The sequence below is a fragment of the Bos indicus genome, chromosome 22 (assembly GCF_029378745.1).
Source record: "Bos indicus isolate NIAB-ARS_2022 breed Sahiwal x Tharparkar chromosome 22, NIAB-ARS_B.indTharparkar_mat_pri_1.0, whole genome shotgun sequence".
Classification (NCBI taxonomy): Eukaryota; Metazoa; Chordata; class Mammalia; order Artiodactyla; family Bovidae; genus Bos; species Bos indicus.
The window spans coordinates 11,288,565-11,312,529 of NC_091781.1; the positions used below are offsets into that span (position 1 = coordinate 11,288,565).

The following is a 23,965-nucleotide window of genomic DNA, read 5'->3' on the forward strand; positions in this document are numbered from 1 at the left end:
TTACACTGGGTCTTTGGCAGTCTGGACCCCGTGCCAGCACTCAGGCTGGCTTGGCACCGTGGGAATGAAAGGTGAACCTTGACCTCTGTAGCTGCCAAGGTGCAGTTTCTTCTCTTGGGGAGACACTTGAATGATTGGGGATGAATTCACAGGCATTGGAGAAGGAAATGGCAACCCACTCCAGTGTTTTTGCCTGGAGAATCCCAGGGACAGAGGAGCCTGGTGGGCTGCCGTCTCTGGGGTTGCAGAGAGTCAGACACAACTGAAATGACTTAGCAGCAGCAGCAGCAGCAGCAAACATTCCCACCCACGTGTCAGCTACTTTCGTCTTGACCCTGAATCACTCTTTTGATCATATAGAGATGGGGGTGGCGGGGCGACGCTGGGAGTTATAGACCAGATCAGAGACCAGGATGGTTGTGCGATGCTCACAGAGGATGGTGTGCAAAACCCTGATCCTGGGTAAACTCCAGATATTCTGGTTCTGCAGCCTGGGGTTTGGGATGGTTCCTAAGCCTCTCTACATCTGGAATTGAAACCAGGTCAGAACGTAAGAATTGTCAAAGGGCAGTGGTGGTGCGGCGTGGGCAACTACCACAGTAACTAGGAAACGCTGGCCTTGGGGTCTGGATGCAGAAGGAAACCAGTCAGGTCAGGAAGTAGAAGAGGATGACCAGAAGACACGCCCTTCTCGGCCTCTTATGCCCACTGGTTGTGGGTTCAGTGGTGCCTTCTGCCTCTCGTCCCAGTGACAGACCAAACCCCACCATCAGTCTCGGTGGACTTTCCCCATGGCATTCCATGCTTTTAACTACAACACTTTATTTCTGATCATATTTCAAGTAAGACTGCCTTGAAAAGGCCTGAATTCTAGGGCTTACTTTAAGTTTCACATGTGGACCTGGTTCTTACTTGTTTACTTTCTAACATTATTATTATTATACAAAGAAGCCTTCACTAGATAGGAGGTAGAGTTCTAAAGAGCTTCTTCACGTTCTAAGTTTAGAATTCACATAACCAAAAACAAAATGGGTCTGCCTACGTGTTTTCTCCTAAAGCCAGGCTGTTTTTGTGAGTACTGTCGTCTGGGTACAAGCTAACTTCTGTTCATAGTGCAGCAGTGCACTGGGCTTAGACGGAAAGTTTTTGTTGCTGTATCTTAAGGCACTGGTAGACTTTCTCTCGTACACAAACATATCCTGTTTCCACTGCATCCATGCAACAACCCTGGGAGGGTGGGTACGCCCATGTTACTGGTGTGGGTTAGGTAGATGAATCCACACTGACAGACAAAATGCAGGGCTGAGACTTGAACCCAAATGTCCCTCTAAAGCCCATTTTATTTCCATGTAACTTGTATTTAAAGTCGATTTTTAAATAAGAAGTTCCATTCTAGGTGCTTTACACAGAAAGAGTCCACATCTGTGATTTTTAAATATCCTGGAAATCTTTTATATAATAGCCTACATTAGCCATAATCTAAAATTTAAACTCAGTAGTTCCAATTACGGAAGTCAAAGCCATGACACAAATCTGATCACACCACTCTCCATGTTCATAGAATCAAATCCAGACTCATCACCATGGTTTACAAAGGCCTTGCTGACTTCACCCCCGTCTCATACTCTTCACCACTTTGATTTCTCAGATTTCATGCTCCTCTCACTTCAGGGCCTTGACACACTGCTGTTTCCCTACTTCCCTGCCCCCTCCAACAATGTTTTGAAGCTGTCAGCCCAGTTCTCAGACTTCTTTCTAAGAAATCACTCCTACCCTCCATGCCCCAAATCTAGACCATGAGCCCTTCTCCAGGCCCCAGCCACGCCCTGGGCTACCCCACTGTAACAAGGGTTGTTCTGTATCAGAATTGCTTATTCCCGTGTCTCCTCCTGGGCGTGCGTATCGTGAGGTTAGGACAGTGCCTGTGTGATTCATCAGTGTCTCTACATTGCCATGCCTAGGAGCCCACATCTTCAGGGGATAATCCTTTCCATTCCAAGTAACATAAACCCCAATCCATACTGGCTTAAAAGAAAAAGAGAATCTATTCTTTCATATAGCTTAAAATGCCAGAAAGTTCTGGTGTATTGAAACCAGGTCCACAGATGGTGTTGTCTGAGGCCTGTCCCTCTCCACAGCCCAGTTACTTTCTCCGCAGTGTTGGCTCATGTGATCAGGTAGGTGCTTCTCACTTGGTGGCCAAGATGGCCCTAGTGGCTCCAGGCTTATATCCTGCCAGTTTTGCAAACCAACAAAGAAAGAACATCTTCAATAGCTGTAGCATTGAGTCCCCAAGCTAATGTTCCTTGGCCCAGCTTGGGTCACATGCCTGTCCCTAAGCCTGTCACATAGCTCTGATTGGCTGGGCCGTGGCTATGCACTGAGAGTTGGTTGGGCGGACAGTGGTGGAACTTTAACCAGAAGGACAGGTGATGGATCCTGATAAGCAAAAATGTTGCATTTCTACTACACTCCCCATCGGCAGCTGATGCTTTGAAGATATTGGTTCTTGCTGCTGGGCCAGCACTCTGCCCAGAGGGATTGGGAAGGTATTTGGGATGATTCCTGTCTTACCCTGAGGACTGAAGACTCAAAGAAGGCAGCCATCTCTGCTCTCATGTCAGCTGCCCCATCTGTAGGCACTCTCAAAGCCCCTCGTCTGCTGTGCTGGAGGGTGGAAGCTCCCCAGCCCTTGGCGGAGAAAGAGTGGGAAGCAGGGTCTTCATCTTCTCGGCTGCAGTGACATCAAGTCCAGCGGTGGAGAGGGAAGCGTTTGCTCTCAGAATGTTTCCAGGAAAACAGAGCCCCGTGCCTGTTTGTCCTCAAGGTCACACACTCCCCACATGGTCAGAGGGCACTGGGAACATGGATGAGGCCCGTGCCCAACATCTCCAGCTCTTTACAGCCTTTCTCAGGATTTCTCAGAGAAGGATTTCCTACCTAGGGCTGCTCAGAGAAATGGAGACATCTTAGGATCACCCCATCTGGCCCTGCCAGGGATCTCCCAGTCCTACCCTATGGGAGTCCATGTTCAGGGGCCAAACACCTGTATGGAGAGAAGGACAGCTGCTGGGAGCAACCATGAGCACATCTTCCTTAGCAGAACTAAGAGAGGAAGCAGGGCGGTACTTCTGACGGACCTGCACGCCCAGGGCCTGAGGGAGATGGCAGAACAGAATGGCCCAGGAGGGGAGCCTGCAGGAGAGAATTGTTGGGTCTGTTGGCCTCCTCACCTGGGAGGGTGCTCCTTTTGATGCACAGTGAGGGGCAAGGAGCTCCCGGGTGAGAAGCAGATGGGCAGGCGCAGAGCCCAGCAGAGGAGAGCTGAGCCAGTGGATGCTCCATCACCTCGTCTTGAAAGCACTGTTCTTTTCCTAAGGGAAAGCAGGTGAACAGCCCCCAGCAGCATTCATCTGGACACCTCACCCTTCCTTTTCTTCCTTCTTCTTTTCTCATCTCTGCCTCTCCAGTTGACTAAACTCACTTCTGAGATTTTTCTAGTTTTGCATTTCTAAATTACGGTGTAAGTGACCAAGATCTGTCATAGTAAGTTGGGCCTCTTAATTGTCAGGTGCCAGGGAACAAACGTGTACCCACGGAATCCAGCCTGTGATCCAAGGTTTACCTGCAGAACCCTTACTCCTGTATGAAGCAAAAGCTTTTAGGAGACTCATGGTAGTGATAAGAGCTAACATTTATGAAGTGCTTACCGTGTGATAGGCATCATTCCGAGTGCTTGGTAAGAACTCATTTAACTCTCACAATAAGCCTAAGTCATATAACTTGGGTCCCATACATACATTTGCTGGTCGAGGCAATACCTGGGAAGCTGACTGCAGAGGCCACACTTAGGACCACCAAACCGTCTCCTCGCTTGTCGGGCTACATCTCGGTGGGTCCTGTCAGTAGTTATTAGGGGACTCAGAATCGGCAGCAGTGAAACAAGCTTCACAGCTGTCGTAGTGGTCCGGAGACAGAAGCTGAGGGCCTCAGCTGGGATATGACAGAGCCAGGGCATTGTTGTGGACAGGTTTAAGAGCTGCTAAGAATATCAAAACCAGTGACTTAATGAGAGGGAGAAGCATGGATGTTTATACCAGGAGATTGATGCCCCAGCTGAAGAGGGGACCTGCTGGGTGAGGGGTTCCTAGGAGGCATCCAGAGGCCACATCTGTCTGGCGGGCAGGTGGATAAAGTGGCCTGGAAATTGGGAGAGAGGAATGGGCTGACGATGTAGCCTAGACATACACATGTTTATTGGGGAGCTCAGTGGCTGAGGAATAAACCCTTTCCACTGGAACAGGCTTCTTCCAAGAGGTGGGCTTTGAACCAGCCCCTGAAGAACAGGGATGTTCTAGAAGTGGGGAATGCGGAGAGGAGGAGCGGGAGGTAGGCTGTGAGTGTGATGAAGAGTCTGCCTTAGAGAAACCAGAAGTCAGGTGCACATGTGGGCATGGAGAGGAGTAGGAAGATGATCCAGGGGAAAGCAAGAGAAAGCTTTAGAATGATTTTTTGATGATGTTTGCCTCCTAAATCTGATAAAACATGGGTATCTTTATGAAATGTTTGAGACTGATGTTTGAAGTTCCTATCCCTTTACTCCTCCAAAATATTCTTAAACTCAGTGTAACCAGGAGGTGTGTGTATTAAACTGTCTTTTTTTAATATCTTACTGTTAACAATTCTGATACAGACCATCTTCTGGCCCCCTGGGCCACCATGAGACCGCTCGTGTTATCAGTAGGGACATTCAAAGGGGCGAATGAAGACAGGTGGTGAGAGGCTGAGTCAAGACTAAGCAAAGAGAAGGAGCAGAGCCGCCTGTGTGTCCAGGGACAGTGAGAGGCCAGGTGGGCTGCCAGGTGAGAAAGCCAGTGGAAAGCACTCTGCTGGGGCAGACCACGGACTTGGCGCCTTCTTTTCACATGGGCCTCATCTGGTCTGGTTTGGTAGGTGTGTTCCATGCTGGCGATCTTGCCATCTGGGGGTGAGCGTGGGCCACCACAGCCAGGCCATTTGCCTCCTGCAGGGCTTACAGTGTTGCCCTCTCCTGCTTTTCCCTTCAAACCTCCCAGAATGGAAAGCAGAGGAATAAGTCTAAAGGGTTAAGCTTAGGAGTAGGATGTGGTTTCTCCTGAGCTTTACAAAGTTGCTGAAAGAAAGCTTAACAAGACGATTTTCTTTCTGCATTGTTAGAGTAAAATATAATGACCACCAAGCATTTAGAAAATACAGAAGAAAGATATAAATACTCGTATCTGACAATTTCCATTAACGTTGGTATATATATTTTGCCAGGCGTTTCTCTATTGTAATCTCTTTTCGTTTGTTTTGCACAATTATGATCAAGTCAGATATACATTTATCTCGCTTTTTCGACCTAATGTTATAAACATTTTTCCATGGCAACATAGATTTTGATTTCATACATCAACTGTGAAACCCTTTTAGCAGAGGCTTATGAGTAAATCAAGGGCCTCTGGATTGTAGCCAGTGGAGAGGTGGCCACTGGGGTGGAAGGCAGCAGGGTCAGGAGACCCACCCAGCCCTACCTTGACCTTTTCAGGGAAGCGAGGGTCTCGGGCGGGGTGAGGCTCATACTGGTCCTCAGGAAATCCATCCATTTCCCCTGCTAGCCTGCTTTTGAGAGGCCCAGCCCAGCCCAAGAGTGATTAGACGATTCAGAACCCCCAGCTTCCAGGTGGTTCCTGCAGGTCCTGATGTTGACCGTATTTAGCAGGAAGATGCCCGGACCCTCCCACAGCCCTGGCCGTGAGACCAGTTGAGCTGCTTCACCTCTTCCTATACCGATCAGGGAGCAGAGTGAGCTGCCATTTCCCCACTGGGGGCAATGGTTTGCCAAGTGACCCGAGCAAATAGTAACCCCACAGCCCTGTTTGTGGCTGCCAAACAGGCAAGTAATCATATGGTAGAAGTTATAAGTAGCTCATGATCTCCAGAGTCAGGAATTTTTTTAATATATAGGTTAGTTTGTTAGTTATGGGGAAGATTTATGTGATCTGTTGATGAAAACAGGACCCAGGAAAGGGTTTTGCAGAGCTATTTACTGCCCGGCCTGGGTGTTAACAGCTCATTGTCTGCAAGACATGAACAAACAGCTTGTTTACTTGTAGAGAAATGTACTGTCAACCAGAGAAGAGACAGTTTTTTCTCCCTCTGACTAAGTTATTTGAGTGAGCCATAAAAACTAAAACACCCATAGTAACAGCAGAACAGCTTAAGCAATCATTTATATTAAATATGAGATTATGGCCATGCTTTTCTCCCCATTTGGCATGTTCCCTCCATCTTAATCTGACCTGAGCTGTTTCAGGATTGTCTTCGGCGTGGTGCGTGGGGAAAGCACATGCTCTGGAAACAGGCCCACTTGTGTTTGAGTCCTGGCACAAGCACTTCCTAGCTGCATTTTCTCGGCAATGAGGTAGAAGCAATCACCTGTCTCCTTGGGTGGCTGGGAGGGTGGTTTGAGATGAGAATTGTGAAGTGCTCCACCCAGAGGGCCAGCCCTGGGGAATAGTGGTCACTGTCGCTGCCACCACTGCTGTGCAGGAGGTCTCTGTGCCTGGTGGTCCTCGTGGCCTGGTCTAGTCGGGCCAGGCGTATGGAGCCTGAAATGAGAAAATGGATGCCCTTTGACATATACCTAAGGGTTCATAAGAAAAAAAAAATAGCCAGCTTTTCTGAAGATTCATGGTTCTCAAGTTCATCTTGAGTGAATGAAAATCTTTTTTTTTTTTTTTCCCAGCCACACCTTGTGGCTTGCAGAATCTTGGTTCCCGGACCAGGGATTGAGCCCAGGCGCCCGCAATGAAAGCTCCCAAGTCCTGACCCCTGGACCACCAGGGAATTCCCACTGAGGATCTTAAGTTCACACTTCCTAGGCCAAATGCCCAACCCCTGGCTAGAAACCATCCAGGCCTGTCTGTCGAGCTGCTGGCAAAACAGCCTTTCTGTCCTTTTTCAGAATTTCCACCTGAATGCATTTGGTTTTACTGCTGGTAGAAGGGAGCCTGTAGACTTCCAGCAAAGATTTTGTGATCTCTTGAGAGGGTGGGTACTATACAAATCCCTCGGTGTACAAAGAGGAATCATGCCAGAATCCCTTTGTGGGAGAGCTGGACACCCAGACACAATAGCACGCGTTCTGAATAGTTCCCTGTGGTGGTGATTTTCCCGCCAGCCCCCAGCATGGGCCCTGTGCCGGTAGCCCGTGTGCAGCGCTGCTGACCCACCCAGACGTGGCATGTGGTGGGACTGCATTCCCAGGCAAAACGCTCCTGCACCTCCAAGTTGTCAGCGTCCCCCCGGAGGCGTGTTTCTCATCAGCACTAATTTTTGCCTTTTATTTCTGACTTGTGGCAGCTTGTCTTGTGAGCCCTAGATAACATAAAGGACCCATCCCTCCCTCTGGAGCCTCAGTCCATTGCAGGCCAGGGACTGAGTGGGTGACACAGTGTTGCCCTGTGTTTCATGAAGATGGGCTCTGTCCTGGCCAACCTTCGCATTCTGTCCCATCTCTCCTGCAGTTTCTGTTTTAAGTGTGACGGAAGCGTCCGCCCCTAGGCTCTCTAGGTCCAGGCTCTTATCAGCTCCTTGACAAGTGGCAGAATTTAAGAAGAGGGCTACTTTGTGCCCTCACACATCTTATTTTTTTACCCATGAAGTTAGTCTTATGTCTGTGGTGAGCAGGGAGCATCCAGGAACCCACTTTCCAAGTGAGTCTTTCTTCACACTTCAAAGAGAACTGCTTCTCAGCGAGGGCCAGGTCTGATTTGTACCTACAAGGATCTATGTTTTGAAGTAGAGCTTGTGCGGGGTTGAAGGACTTTATCTGCTGGGCTCAGGAATGCAGATGGCACCTGACCCCGGGGATGGGTCGGCTAATGAGCACACAGCCCCCACTGGGCCAAGGTCAGGGGAATTCTATCCAGCCAGCAGGACTGGACTTCATCAGCCATCCGGCCCTCTAGGAGTCACACAGCAGTCTCTCAGAGGGACGTCCTGGTACCTTTCATCTTCCAGTTGTGACTTGGTCTCGGGTATCATCGAATTACAGTTGACCACACTAGGCCCTGTTTCTCTTCGCAGCCTCCCAGTGCAACGTTAGTCTGAAGAAGCAGAGGAGCCGCAGCATCCTCAGCTCCTTCTTCTGCTGCTTCCGTGATTACAATGTGGATGCCCCGCCAGGCAGCAGCCCCGGTGTGCTTCCGCCGCTGGTGGAGGAGAACGGTGGGCTCCAGAAGGTCAGTGCAAATGCTCGACTGCCGCCGCGGGCTCTCTGTCCCATCCTTGACGAACATCCTTAGGAAGACTCTCTGACAGTATGTGTACAGCCATTAACTTAAAGATTTGAAATTGCCAAAAAAGTTCGTCATTTTGTTACAGGATATGTCAGTCATTCCCATTTCACAACGAAAGAACATATTTGATGCAAGTTAGAAGAGTCACTTAACATTTTTATCACATTCTGTTGTGGGAGGTTGAATGTATGAAATAGAGAGTTAAAGAACCAGGAACAGACAAAGAAATGGAAAGTCCAGAGGAGAAACAGAAACTTGGAAAAAAGCAGATAATAAATACAAGTGGATTTAACTACCTTGTTTAGTCATAAACATTTGTTATATATTCTTTTATACATATCAAATAAAAAATTTTATGTCAGATCATCACAATAGGTAAAAACAAGTTCTACCCACGTGCTGTCTAACAGACATCATATTCAAAACCAAATGATTCAGAACAGTTCATGGTAAGAGAATGAGTAAAAAAAAAAAAAAATTACAGAAGTATAAGCCAAAAGGAAGCAGGGATAACAATAGTAATCTCATGTCACGTCAGGGAAAAAAAGGAATATATAAATCACACTGGCTGTTAAAGTTTTCACTTGGAGGTAACAAGACTCATTTCAGCTTACTTTTTATTGGCCAAAGCTATTCCCATGATTATACTTAACTTCAAAGAGCATGAAAGTATAATCCTACCATGTGCCCAGAAAGAGAGCTGGATTTGGTAAACAGTGCTAATGACTTACAGCAGGTGGCTACTAGTTTCTGACCCAGCATCCAACATAGAGTAATACCAAAAAAAAAAAGGTAGAAAATTAAGAGATGGGCAAAGTGTACAAAGCAAATCAAATAAATAGAAAGCAAAAGTGGCAATGTTAAAATCAGACAAACAGAATTCAAGGCCAAAAGCATTAAACAGGAGAAAGAGGGACATTTTATGTTACAGCATCTAATACATGACGTATATAGTAGCCATAAACCTTTACATACCAATCAACAGTACAGCCAGATACACAGTAGAATATCATTTGAGCATCATAAAAAGCTGACTTCTAAAAATAAACAGCCAACAACATAGGAAAATCATTGGCAGTTCTGGCTAATATATGTAATAAGATAAAAAAATGAAATGATTGATATAAATATGGAAAAGATAGGAAGCCAATTTTATTTGCAGATGGTGTGATTATTTGCATTGAAAACCCAAAATACTACCAAAAAATGAGAGTTCACTAAAAGCTTTTGGTATGGTGGCTCTTATTTATTACGAAATGTGCTGTGTTTCTGAATAGGAAGACTTAAAATTGACATAGAAGAAAAGCTATCTAAGAATAGCTGAGAAATTTTTGGAAAAATATAATGAAAGATAACTTGCCTTAAGAGATATTAAACCTTACCCTCAGTTGATGTGGAAAAATACGTCGGTAGAATTTGTATAATGAAATTTGCCTGTAAACCCTGTCAGAGCCCTGTATTCTGATATCTCCCCTCAGTGTACTTTCCTTAAACTATCAACTTTTACAGTTTGAAAATCATTGCTGTAGAGAGTCCCTATTAATGAAGGGAACATAGTTTGTATCCTAGGCCTGTAGAGGATTGAAAAAAAAAGGAGAAGAATTACCCAAACTGGGCCAGCGCCCTTGAGGTTGGACCTGCCCCAGCCTGGGTCAGGTCGCGGAAGTGACAGACCTCTGCTGGCCCAGTGACAATGGCCGTGTTTCATGACAAGGTGGAGATTGAGCACTTCAACATGACAAGGACTCCGGGACGTGTTTCTACTCCTGCCCATGTAGGGGTAATTTCTGCATCATCAAGGAAGGTTTGAAGAACAGGGAAGACGTGGCAACGTGCCCTAGCTGCTCTCTCCTTGTGAAAGTGATTTATGACAAAGATCAGTTCATGTGTGGAGAGACAGTCCCAGCCACTTCTACTGACAAAGAACTAGTTAAACGCTGAAGAAGACATGTTAGATTCCAAAGCCTGAACTTTGGGAAATGAGCCAAGCTGGAAAAATCAAATGCAAAGTCAATAGCTTCTTCATGGGTACAATCATTTTGGAGAGAGAGAGGAGTCACTGCTGTCATAGTAAAAGTTTTGTTTAATGAGTACCTGCCTAGATGAATGGCTTGAGAAGGTGGTGTTGAAGAACCTTCCTCCTGGAAGGTTTCCTGGAACCCTTAGCTGTATCTACCAGAGAATAAAGGTCTTTGAAGGCATCTCCTGCAGCAGAGCTGGACTTACCCGGACCTGGTGTTCGTTCGTGGAAATGTCCTTCGGTTAACACTTGTCAGAGTGGCTTTTTAAAGCATTAACCCTGAATAGTGCATCATTTGCATAATCTGTGACCCTTCGGTGTGTGAGACCAGACCCTGTAGAAAGAGCCCATGTCAAAGCGGGGCAACTCTGCCCTTTGCACTTGCCTAATCAGGACACTGGAACGTAAAACCCAGGCTCAGTAGATGTGGAAGCCAGTTGCAGGCCTGTCTCTACCACTGCCTCCCAGGCCCTCTCTGCCTCTTTGAACTCAGCCTGCTGGAGGAGGAGAGAACGATGTGGACAGAATGATTCCATGCATCGTGTGTATTTACTATGTCCTAGAGAAAAGCTTCTGAGCAGTGGCCTGGTGTGACAGCCATCGCGACTGTCCCAATTACAGCCTGGACTGAAGACCAGTTGCCCCAAAATGAAAGTATGTAAGTGTGTGCAGCCCTTGCCAGAGGCGAGGAGGAGTTGGCACTCTGAAGACTCCAGTGGCAGAGACATGGAGGACTACTGAGAGTGAGGCAGAGTGAATGCCATTGCTAGATGCTTACTCATCCATGCACACCCCATGTTCACACATACACGTAAACCTCTGGGGTCATTTTCAAGCTCAGATACCTGTCTAAGGTAGCAGCTTTGGTTGTGGTCTGTGTTTCCTCAAGCCCTTCCAAAGTAACCATTTAGTGGTGTTACCTCTCACCTCACTGAGCATTCACTTAGTCTAAAGATGCACTTGTGTTCGGGGGCTGTTTGCCATCTCCCCGCTAGCACTTTGGTTCTCAACTGGAGACGACTGTTTCCCCTAGTAAACATTTGACAGTGTCTGGTGACATTGTGGGTCTTCCCTGGTGAGTCAGTGGTAAAGAATCCATCTGCCAGTATAGGAGATGGCAGGTTCGATCCCTGAGTCGGGAAGATCCCCAGGAGGAGGAAATGGCAAGCCACTCCAGTACTCTTGCCTGGAGAATCCCCATGGACACAGGAGCCTGGTGGGTGACCATCCATGTGATCACAAAGCGTCGGACGCAACTTCAAGACTGAGCGCACACACACACATGCGCTCAGACACATTTCTTTTGACGCTCCAGGGTTTCTACTGGCACCACTGCCTGGAAGCCAGGGATACTGCTGGGCAGCCCCTGCAGCAGAGTCCACAGGCCCCGAGTGTCAGTAGTGCAGGGCTGAGAGGGTCCACAGTGACCCAGTGGGCTTGTGAGCCTCTGGTTAAAATCTGTCCCACCAATCTCCAGATGTTAGGAACCATAGTATTTAAAAGCTTCTGAAATGCACTTCTCTGCATAAGTTCTTGAAAACTGAGATTTTATTTCATTGCGCTGTTATGTTGGAGAATAGCATGCCTCCACCTTTAATGATGACAAAGGCAGTTGTGAATCCTTAAGACAAGCCCCCAGTGTCCTGAGGAAGGAAAGAGCCGTCAAGAGTATGTCAGGAGGAAACGAGCAACTGTCACACTGCAGAGGTGATGACAAGGGGCTGGAGATAATCTAGAAGTTGCTAAATGGTTCTTGGAGCAGAGATCAGAAATCAGCAGAGATCAGCCTCTGTGTCAGTCAGGTTTAACTTCTTCTCATGAGACCCCTGTCCCCAGTGACCCCCCTGAATAAAGAAGGATACACTTTCACAAATCCTTCCACGTGGAAGACCGCGAACCATGCATCTCCTTATCAGGGACCGTGATGCTGTGACCCATTGCCTCCCATCCATCAGCTGAAAAAGAATAAGAAACACAGAAACTGGAAATTCTCAGTGGAGATAAATTTGCTTTTTTATTAGCTTTTCTCAGTGATGTTAACATGAAGTGTTTCCATGGACCAAGTCTGGAGTGACTGGCATTCTGGGGATAAGGAATGGTTGAGGCCCTTTCTTGGGACCTGAATTTTCTGAACACTCCCCACCAACACAGGTTCTGTTCGCTTTCATGGGAAAGCTGTCCTTTGCCTGTGTCCTTGGCGGGTATTCCTTGCACCTTGCCTGTCCCGTTTGCCCAGTCCTCCCCTAGAAGAGGGCCAGAAGTGGCCAGGGGATCCTCAGAATCTGGTTAAACTGTCTCCATTTCCCTGCGTATCATATTGACTTGAGGCTTTAGTCTTTGGAGAAAAACTTACAAGAAGCAACAAGCGAGTTGTTAGAGAGATTCATGGATCAAAGTAAAGTATGGGTTTTCCTTTCTCCTTTTCAATTAAGGATTAAATTCCTGGGAGTAAAGGAGGCGCTATTTAAATAAACAGGATGATTTATGAGCTTCAGGAACCTGGCCTGGTTTGTCAGGGGAAGGAGTGGCTAGGAGGCAGAGGGGAGCCCAGTAACTGAAGACTATTCTTGGGTTCCTCCTGCTCATTAAATCCCACCAAGGTACAGAGAACAGGAGGTCATATGGCTGCAGTACTCAAGAGTGCTTTGAAGTTTCTTTTGAGAATATGATCTATTTCTCTTTAAATCTGACAATGATTGTGTTTTTTCTTTCTCCTTAGGGTGACCAGAGGCAGATCATTCCCATACCAAGTGTATGTATATTTATCCAATTTTATTTAAACACTCATAGAATCTTGTAGCTTTGGGCCTACTAATATAAAAGACTTTTCTTAATATTTGGCTTATATTGAGCTTTTTAATCATGGTATAAAGAACTCTGTTGTGTTTAGGGGGGCGGTGGTGGGGGAGTGAAGCTACATTTTAAACTGTTAGCAGGAAGTTCTGAGAACTTTCTCAAGAACAGCAAGGCAACCAGCATCTATTAACCAAACTCTGACCTTTCTCTCTGAGAAGGACCTCCTGAATAAGTTTAAGGCAGCACTTCCTTCTCCCCGTCCCCACCCCATAGACTGGGAGACCATACTTTTGTCCCAAAGAGGTTCTTTGCAACAGGTTCTGTTTCAGTGGTACCAGGTTCCCAAGACGCCCCTCCCAGGGGAGCAGGCCATTTCTGATTGTTCAAGTGTCAGCAGCTTGGCTATGGCTCCATCAGAAAAATCAGCCCAATCATATTTACAGACCTTGCAGGACCACCCCCGTCCCATTCCCTGCTTCCGCCCTGACGCTCCCAGGCTGGCTGTACTGCAGCTCTGCCACAACTGGGTATCCCCTTGAGCCACCAACTTCTGTCCTGGAGTTTGGGAGACTGACCAGAGTCTGAGCCTAGCACAGGCTGTCCCCACCGCTCCTCCTCTTCCTTCTGCTCTGCCAGCCGAGCCAGGTAGCCTGAGGCCAGCCAGCAGGAAGCATTGCTCTTCGGTCAATGATCAACTCCCAAAAGAAACCTGCAGTTGAGATGCCTGTATCAAACAAGATCTTTCAAACAGTCTGTGTCCTTAGAGAAGGACTTAGGTTTTTTGTTTTTTTTTTTTTCAGATGGCCTGAAATTGGTATTCTAATCCATAAAGATTCTGATTCAGATTGTCTGCTTGAAGTCTGTTCATCTGTCTTTCCTTGGGCTTTTTAACGTTATTTTCTGGGAGCATCCAAGAGACACTGATCTTACATTGAAAGAAACGATTTCATTAGTTCAGTCAGTCAGTCAGTCACTCAGTCGTGTCCGACTCTTTGCGACCCCATGAATCACAGCACGCCAGGCCTCCCTGTCCATCACCAACTCCCAGAGTTCACTCAAACTCACGTCCATTGAGTCGGTGATGCCATCCAGCCATCTCATCCTCTGTCGTCCCCTTTTCCTCCTGCCCCCTATCCCTCCCAGCATCAGGGTCTTTTCCAATGAGTCAACTCTTCACATGAGGTGGCCAAAGTACTGGAGTTTCAGCTTTAGCATCATTCCTTCCAAAGAACACTCAGGATTGATCTCCTTTAGAATGGACTGGTTGGATCGCCTTGCAGTCCAAGGGACTCTCAAGAGTCTTCTCCAACACCACAGTTCAAAAGCATCAATTCTTCGGTGCTCAGCTTTCTTCACAGTCTAACTCTCACATCCGTACATGACCACTGGAAAAACCATAGCCTTGACTAGATGGACCTTTGTTGGCAAAGTAACAGGTTGACTCCAAATTTGGTAGTGGATATCACTTGTGAATTTTTTCCCTGAACTTTAACTCTGCATTGATTTGCAGCTTGCATGAGTTTGTGGAATGATTCTGAATTTGCCAGCGTGCCTAGGGTTTAGGCTTTGTTGGGAACTGACTTGGATCAAAAAGATGGATCAATCCATTTTCTAATCCAGTGTTTAAGTAGGGTACCCAGTGAAATTGCTACCAGGGTCTCTTTTTAATCTTTATAACAAAGTAGTTTTGTGTATTTTTCCTGCAAGCATGTCTACATTCAACAGATGACAACAGGTGGCATCTCTCCCCCTACCTCTGGTACTCTGATAGCTCTGGTTTTTTTCCAGAGTTAATTCACAGCTATCTATAAAGTTAAGTGTTGAATCAACGTATTTGTCAGGGCAAACACTTTACTGAGACAAATGACCCTTTCTCCACAAATCTCTTTCTAGAATCCCAGAATAAAATAGCCAAGAGGGAAAAGATGTCTTTTGTAATTTAGCTCAGTGTTAGGTTAGTAAACTGTAGACCTTCCCTACATGTGAGACAGTGGGTCAGGCTTTAAGCATCTGAAATACTTTGCAGGAAAACAAAGCCTACCCAAAGTAACTCACATCTTTGAATGATCACCTCCAGAAAAGCAGGTCCACTGATGGATACCATGTGACCTCCACTGGCTGTTTAGCAGGGAAGACTGAACCCAAGCCCAGCTGGAGGCCAGCTTTGCCAAAGGATTCGAGCCTTTGGGTCCCCTGCAAAATCTGCACCTACCTGTCAAAGTTGCAGGTTCCATAAACAGTAACACTGCCCTGTGGTCCAGAAAGGGCAGTGGTTAGTACTGAGAGCCCCTGAGAGCTTGGAGCACTGCCCCACAGGATCAGAAGTCAGGTTTGTACTGAGCCTCCAAACCAAGTCCTCATGCCCTGTAAAAGCTTTGTCCAGCCCATGAAGACAAAGGTGCCCCTGAGCCTGTAGGTGCCCAGAGGAGGTCCAACTGGAGGCCCATCGCTGCTGCTCACTTCACAAGTCCTCCTTTTGTTATTCACATGCTGTAGTTTATATGTGCAGGTTGGATCTTTTGATTTTGTTTTTGTTTTTTACTCAGCTCATTTTTTCATTATTCAGTTTTTCATTCATGCTTTTTAATTTTTATTTATTTGTGCAGACTTCTCTCTACTTGCAGCAAGCAGTGCTGCTCTCTGTTTTCAGTGTGCCGGCTTCTCATTGCTGTGGCTTCTCTTGTTTCAGAGCACGGGCGCTGGAACACAGGCTCAGAAGTTGTGGTAGACAGGCTTAGTTGCTCCACAGCGTGTGGGGTCATCCCAGATCAGGCATCAAACCCGTGTCTCCCGCGTTGGCAAACAGATTCTTTACCACTGAGCCCCCAGGGAAGCCCTCATTCATATTTTTTCATTATTCAAAGTCATGGTTTTAAAAAAAATACTGAAAGATTAAAATAGAAAAGAAAATCCCCCAACTTGATCTCACTCCTTAGAATACCCTTCTAGTATTTGTTGTATATTAGAAACTAGTATACTAGTATTTTCTGTATGCCAAAAACTTTCTAAATCAACACAAGCATCTTTAAACAAGCGAGAGTATTACAAATTGTTTTCGCTTTTAGCAGGATACCTTGAATATCTTTCCAGATATTAGTCCGTAGCAAGCTGCCTCATTGTTTTACATGTAGTTGATGGCATTTACTTGGTTTCCACTTCTGTGCTCTTAAAAATAAATATTCTTGTGCTTATGTGTTTGTGCACCTGAGTGATAGTATCTAGGCGATCAGTTCCTAGTTGTGGAAATACTAGGTCAAAGGGTATACTGTATATTTTTGGTAGATTAAAGGCAATTTATCCTCTAAAAACCTAGTTTAAATTCCCACCAAGAGTCCATTCCCTTATCAAAAATGGTAGTTAGGAAATACTGTAATCTTTGCTGATCTAAAAGTAAAGAATGGTATCGATTTATTGCTTTAATTGGTATTTCTTCCTGAATGAATATGAACATCTTTTCACAAGTTTATTGTACATGTGTATTTCTCCTTCCCTATTCATTTATACTGTTATCTTTTCAAACTTCAGGGAAATTAGCACTCTCCCCTAAATTTATGATATATCTTTCGGCCTTGTCCATAATCATTTTGGCCACAAAGAAGTTTAATTTTGTATAGGGAAATCTTTTATGGCTTCTGAACTTTACATCATGCTTAGAAAGATCTCCCCACTCTATGACTGTGACCCACATCTTCTCCTAGTGTTTTAACAATTTCATTATCACACTTAAATCTTCGATCCATCTGGATTATGTTGATGTAAGGTGTGAAGTCGAAATTCACCCTTGTTTGCTTTTCCACGTAACCCAGGTCCAGCTTTATTTGCTTTTCCAAATGGCAAGTCAGTTGTCCCCGCATCATGTCCTGAGTAACCCATCTTTTGTACACCTACTGGAAGTGATATCTCTGTCTGGACTTGGTTTTCAACGTGCTGCTTAGTAACATTTGACTCCCAATTGGGAGCTGGGGTTTGAGGCCCTCATGGTCTGTCCGGTAAAGGTCAGGTACCGAAGCGTAAGGAACAAAGCAGAGAACAGTTTGGGAAACAGTAAAGTTTGGTGGTAAGGCTGAACGTGAGCACTCAATGCTTTGGCCCCAGTGTAGACCTGACCCCATAGTTCAACGCTGTTGCTGGAATAACAGACCAACCGCACCAGCGAGACAGTGCAGCTGAGCCATAAAAATGTTGAAAGAGAAGAGGAGAAAGTTGTTTTCTAACAGTTAAGTTTCTGTGCTGTTGGCTTAAGAAGCCTTTAATAAACAGCAAACCTTGTGAAAAGCGTATAAGCAGAGCAGTTCCTCTCATTAGAGGTGGTGTCGAGTCCCCTTTGCCCACAGCCCTGAGACTCTGCCCTTAGCTTGGAGGCGTGGGGATGGTGGGGGACAGTGTGCAGACTCAGTGCCTGAAACCTCAAATGCACAGACCACCATCCGTGTCCCAAGAAGAGGCACTGCATTTGTAAGGTTTGTGAGAGTGTGCTATGGGGTGAGTACCTTAGATCAGCTATTCCTGCTGCCAGTCCATGACCAAGACAGGACTTTCACTTCCACTCCCAGGAAGATCACTGGTGTGAGTGCCCTCCCCAGACCTAGCCTCTGCCTCACCTCCCATGATTTCTTGCCCCTATTCCCACCCCCTGGCCATGCCCACCCATGCTTTGGAACAAATCATCGTGTTCAGAAAAAGCTCCTTTTTTATATGCTTGGTGTTTCTCCTATTCTTCAGCTTTATGATGGTCTGAGGGAAAATTTGCCTCAGGACATTTTTTAGTTAATGATTCAAGCATCACCTGAGCAGGTCACTGAAGTCACAGAACACTTCTGCAGGTGTCTAGCGTCCTTGCATGTTCCGAGGACACAGCAGCTGTCCAGGAGAATTCTTACCCATGGTCTGAAGAATTGGCAGTAATCTAAAGCCGAGCTTTCTGGGAAGCTGCGTGCATTTAGGAACCAGGCTGAGGATTAACGAAACTCCACCCCCCACCCGCCCCGCACAGTGCATGGCCCCAGCCTGGCCTTGTTCTCTGCAGCACAAATGATAAATCAATAGCTTGCTTATTATGCCTCTCACCCCACTCACTCTTTTCTCTCTTAAAATAATATGGGGAGGCTTTTTCCTTACTGGTAATTCAAAGAATGCTTGTAAAGTGTGGGTTAAATCTGCAAAGAAAGTAATTTTTATTCTTGAGCTTGGAAAATAACTGAGCCACTTTTGGCAGATCTTTGATGTTTTCAGATATGCTCGGGATAGAAGTTCTAGATCTTTATTTTCCAGGCTGGCAATTACATAAAGTTAAAATGTTGTTTTAGTCTATAAATGCATAGAAAAAGGTCTAGGCAGATACACACCAAACTAAGAAGGGGGACACCTGGGGAAAGGAATGGGGGATATGGAAGAGGGAATACTTGTGTTTTATGTGTCTATATTCTTTACAATCAGAATGTGTTTTTATTACATAATTATGAAATAGAAAATTAAAAAAAAAATTTTTATTTTCGTTGCAAGTATGTTTTCTGCTATGGTCCACACAACAGAAATAACCCCAGTTCTCTATATTACGTTCATTTATTGGGCTCATTACACCATACCTTTTTAAATCTCTTTTTGATACAGAACTTCTTGCAAGTTTTGCAGGGGGTTTTTTTGTTTGTTTGTTTGTTTTGACCATGCCACACAACATACAGGGTCTTAGTTCCCTGACCGGGGATTGAACCCAGGCCCCAGCAGTGAAAAGCACTGAGTCTTAACCACTGGACTTCCAAGAAATTCCCATGGTTTATTTTCATTTTTTAAAATATAAAAGTCGCTTGCTGATTTGAAATGAAGGTCAGAGTCCTTTCCATGACCCTGGATCCCACACCCAAGGTCTAAGACACGTCTTTCCCAGAGCCACGCCATCGAGGATTCTGCCTGTGAGCATTCGTTAGCGCCAAAGGAGTTGGGAGGCCATAAGGGCCTTTTCTCCTGGGTGATGTTGGAGAGAATGAAGCGCACACACTCAATAGAGAGAGCCCCTGGCGTTAGAAACGCTCCTGTCTCCACACAGGGCTCATCCTGCTCAACCCCACAAGCCCTCCAGCCAAGATAATCACTGCATTTGCAAATTTACCTAACCTGTTGACCGCCTGTGTTACATTCACTATTGAACCAGCTGAAGTCCAAAATTAAAACAAATTCCTTGACTAATGTTCAACTTGAACCAAAAAGAGAGAAAGAAAGAAAGAAAGAAAGAAAGCCATTTGAAAGTAAATACTTCTAGATTACTTTTCTTTCTTCTTGTTTTATTTGATAAGCTAATTTGTCCATTCTTCAGTGGCTTGGGGCAGATAGAGATTTTCTTGTTGTTTTGTTTTGCATTAACTCCAGAACAGAGTCTGACCTTCCTCCAGGACAGAAAATTAGCTAGTTAATATTGGGTAGTGAATATGCCAGAGAGTAAACTGAAATGCTTAAAATTGTTTCTAAACTGAAGCAAGGCCCAAGAAATAAATACTCTAAGTCAAAAATTGAGATTGGCTGAAGATATCCAGCATTTCCTTAACTCTTATGACCTCTTTACCGTAAGATTGTCAGCTACTACAAAGACGTATCAGTGGGTTTTCTGGTTAACACACAGCATGTGAATTCAAGTGTGACTGCCAGGGACAGACTAAAGGGATGGAGCGCCACCTTCACCCCGTGTTGTACCACAGCGGGGCACGCACAGCACAGGGCACTGCGTGTGGGCCAGTCTTAGTTCTGTTTCCTGTTACTGGAGGTCACTGTGGATTGCTGGGCTTCCCTGGTGGCTCAGCTGGTAAAGAATCTGCCTACAATGCGGGAGACCTGGGTTTGATCCCTGGGTTGGGAAGTTCCCCTGGAGAAGGGAACGGCTACCCACTCCAGCATTCTGGCCTGGAGAGTTCCATGGATTGTATAGGCCATGGGTGGGCTCACAAAGAGTTGGACACAACTGAGTGACTTTCAGTTTTCACTTTGGATTGCATTTTGCTGGTGGTTCTATAGTTCCTCTTAAAGGTTTTTCAGAATTTCAGTCACTTAAAAAAATACTATGGTCCAGTATAGCTCTAAAATATACTTACATACCATAGTGAGTTTAAAATGAAATAGGACCCCAGAACATGGGGTGCATGGTTAGAATAGCTGTTATAATTGAACATTCATTTTCATATTGTCCATTTTAATAATAGCAATAGCTACCACACATGTGCCAGGCAGAATGCTGGATGTTTTACTTCAATTATAGCTGATAACAACCTTTTATGGTAAGTATTATTCTCCCAACTCAGAGCCAAGAAACAGAGCTGATGAAAGAGAGCGGATATTCCAGCCAAGCTTTGTCTGGTTCCAAAGCCCAGGCCCTCATCATAGCTGTTCAGACAGTGGCACAGTATTTGTTTGGTAAAACTTCAGTTGTAAGCTACTTCTTCCTATTGTTTTTAATAAAATTCCATGATGCACCTAACCAGACATTTAAATGTTTGGTTTCATTTCTAACCTCACTGTCATAGTGTAACACAATAATAAGGGAATTAGTTGATCTTTTATATAAAGGTAATAATATTGATTTTTTTTTCCCCCGACTTTAGCCACCAGCTAAATACCTCCTTCCAGAGGTAACGGTGCTTGACTATGGAAAGAAATGTGTGGTCATCGATTTAGATGAAACATTGGTGCACAGTTCATTTAAGGTAAATCAACATAAAAAACGATCAGTGATCTTTGTGATTTGGCTACAATTGTATTGGAAAATGGAAAACTAAAAAGATGAAAGCTTGTGGTTTGTTGGCATATGACTTCACTGTTCATAAAATCCCAGTAACAGTTGGTTATTAACTCAGGTGAACATTAACTCGAGTAGTTGAATATTAACATAATTAGTTTGGGAGGAAAAAAATCCACTGGGCTGCCAATATCCCTGAGACCTCATTCTTATGCAGTTTAAGTTTTCCAGCACTCTGCCCCCCGCAGAAATACTTTCCAGGTGGCACGAGGCAGGCAGTGCCCCAGGACACCGCTGTGTGTTTGTCTGAGTAACTGAGCACTGTGCGAGCTGCAGGTTATATGGGGAATGACAAGGGGAGACACAGTTGAAAACTAGCAAGCAACTGACTATCCTGGAAATTTTCCCAGACCAAGTTTTGGAAGACTTTCAGAGTTACGGCATCTGAACAGATTCAGTCATTTATCTTAATGGTTTTCATGACAAGAGTTTGCTGGAGTTTTTCCTTAGCTTCATGGCTAAGTGTGTATCCACCTGCATGCCCTCCCTCCTGAAGGCCAGGGGCTGCAGTACGCTCAGCGTGAGCATCACAGTCTGACTTCCGTCACCTCCCTCACGCCTCCCTCTCCATCTCCCCACCAGAATAGCAGCCAAAATTACAAACTACCCAAGGGCCTCCATGTATGTGTGTATGTGCTCAGTCATGTCTCTTTGCAGCCACAGGAACTGTAGCCCTCCAGACTCTTCTGTCCATGGAATTCTCCAGGCAAGAATACTGGAGTGGGTTGCCATTTCCTCCTCCAGGGGATCTTCCTGACCCAGGGATCGAACCAGTGTCTCTTAGGCCTCCTGCATTGCAGGCAGATTCTTTACTACTGTGCCACCTGGGAAGCTTGGGCCTCTAGGAAGGAACAGCAATGGCTGTACTCCTAAGAAATGAGTTAATTAATCATTTTTCCAATTTTTAAAGTTGTTTGAAATGAGCAAATGATGAAAAAGTTTGAGAATAGGGGATTGGTGCGTTGGGGGAGAAGCAGAAAGCGTATGGGGTCCTGGTCCTGTTTTCCTTGGGATGTTTCCGGTAATGGAACTGCCCTCCTGTTGCTGGCCAGTTAGACCATTTTCCTCTGTCTACCACCGGCCCATGACCCTGCTGACTTTGCTGGAAGACCTGAAAGCACCACCTGAGATGAAGGGTGTGTCTGACACCAGCCAGTCAGTCACTCCTTGATGGCGGTATGGGAAGTGCAAGAGAGCTATCAAATTTTCCTGCAGACCTTTCTGCCAGAAACATACCTCTTTGGGCCTGCTTCTCACTAAACAGAATCCTCCTTGACAGGTCGGGGCCAGGCAGTTGTCCTGGAGTCCTTGGGAGTGTGGAGGAGGGGCCACACACCCTCCTGGCAGTGAGAAATGGCCTGGCTGACCACTGGAGCATATGGGTACCACTCATTCCACAGCCTCACATGGGCCTTCCCAGGATTGATCCCAAGGATTCAGTGACCTTATATCCCAACTCAACTGTGAACTGCATTGGAAGCTTTTCCTCCCCTGTGGGCAGGATGCTCAGGACTTTCTCACGTCCCTGAGGAGCAAAGGCCTTTAGGGCAAGGGTCAGTTGTCATCACAGCATAGCCAGCTTCCTTGCAAGCAGCTCTGGGAGCATGGGCATCACCAGGCAGACTGCCCAAGGTTACTGAGGGCTCGTGGCTCCAGAGAGGGAGCCTTGGGAGGCCCTGGTGTTTCCAGGGCCTGCTCAGAGGGCATTGATACACAGGTGATGTGAATAACATGTCTTCATTTCTTCCCTCCCTGAGCTGCCTGCATCTTCAAGCAGAATATTGTATGATTTTTAAGGTTCTGGGCATCCCAAAGCCCTTTGAGAACCTGAAAGCTAAGAACTTCTCTCCTTGAAACTATAGAGCACACAGACCCAGAGACACATGTTCACAGCCCTGGCTTTGGCCCCCTTGTTATATATACTTTGTGGAATAGACCTTATGAGAACTTCTTCCTTCAGCTTTTTGTTTTCTCGGCTCATTCTGTATTTTAGTTGTGAAATTATAAAATACCAAGCTCATCCGTGACCTTCCAACCAAAGCAGTGAAGAAACTGTAAGCTTAAGGCTCAAGTGCTCTACTGGATGCTTAGTACTGGTTCTGTGACCCAGTATTTTCCACAGTTTTTCAGTGTATATCTTAAAGAACAATGTGTGGGTACAGTAATGGACTTAAAGGCAGACTTTAGTTCACATTCTCACCAGAGACTCTCTACCCTCTGCCCCTGCCCAGGGACCATCACACCCAGTCTCCCTCCTTCTATTCCTCTCTTCCTTATCCCAAGGGTTTGTGATCTCATGATTCTCTTGGGCCTGTTCATTTCCACTTGATTTGTGGAATTCCATTTAGAACTGTATGCAAGTCAGTCGTTGAGAAAATAGTGACTGCTGAAGAATCACATTTGAGTTTTAAGTGTCACTGAGTGTGGGGTTACTTTAAATATGCAGATGTTTGTGACTGTGCTAGGTATTGTATCACACAGTGCAGAACAGTCTAAGGTGTGGTGGCTCTCCCACCCACTCCACCCCCCCACCTCCAGGGCAGGAGACAGCCAGGCAAGGCTGGAAATCACTGACGCGCAGGGCTGGATGGAGCCATGGGCACTCATTAGACCCATTGCTCTAACTGTGGAAGACAGGAGAAACCAAGGTCCAGAGGATAAAGAGCCTGCCCAAGGTCGTGGTCTGTGGCCTCTGACCTCACCCCATATATCCAGTGGCCCCACTTTGGGCCCATGTGTTGAACATGTCTGTATTTGTGCAACTTACCAGATGGCTCCGTGGTAAAGGATCTGCCTGCAATGCAGGAGATGCAGGTTCTATCCCTGAGTCGAGAAGATCCCCTAAAGAAGGAAATGGCAACCCACTCAAGTATTCTTGCCTGGGGAATCCATGGACAGAGGAGCCTACAACCGCAGAGTCTGACACGCCGTAGCAACTAAACAAGCACTGTCCTCTAGGGCTGTCAGGCGCTCGCCTCCTCCCCCTGGTGGCCAGCAGTGGTTCCTGCCACTCTAGGCAAGAGCCCAGGGTTGGAGAAGCCTCGTTTC

General features: G+C 46.0%; 1 protein-coding gene and 1 pseudogene across 2 annotated transcripts in view; both read left to right on the plus strand.

Moving 5' to 3' along the window:
• CTDSPL (CTD small phosphatase like) overlaps positions 1-23,965 on the plus strand; it is a 125,205-nt gene that overhangs the window by 86,066 nt on the left and 15,174 nt on the right. For both annotated transcript variants that reach the window (XR_011562918.1, XM_070776045.1), the window contains exons 2-4: positions 8,110-8,264; positions 13,061-13,093; positions 20,724-20,825. Coding sequence is in view for 1 of the 2 variants with exons in the window: in XM_070776045.1 (XP_070632146.1) it covers positions 8,110-8,264; positions 13,061-13,093; positions 20,724-20,825 (290 nt within the window). In the remaining variant the exon portion in view is untranslated. The remainder of the gene's footprint in view (positions 1-8,109; positions 8,265-13,060; positions 13,094-20,723; positions 20,826-23,965) is intronic.
• On the plus strand, positions 8,272-13,054 carry LOC109576310 (diphthamide biosynthesis protein 3-like; annotated as a pseudogene).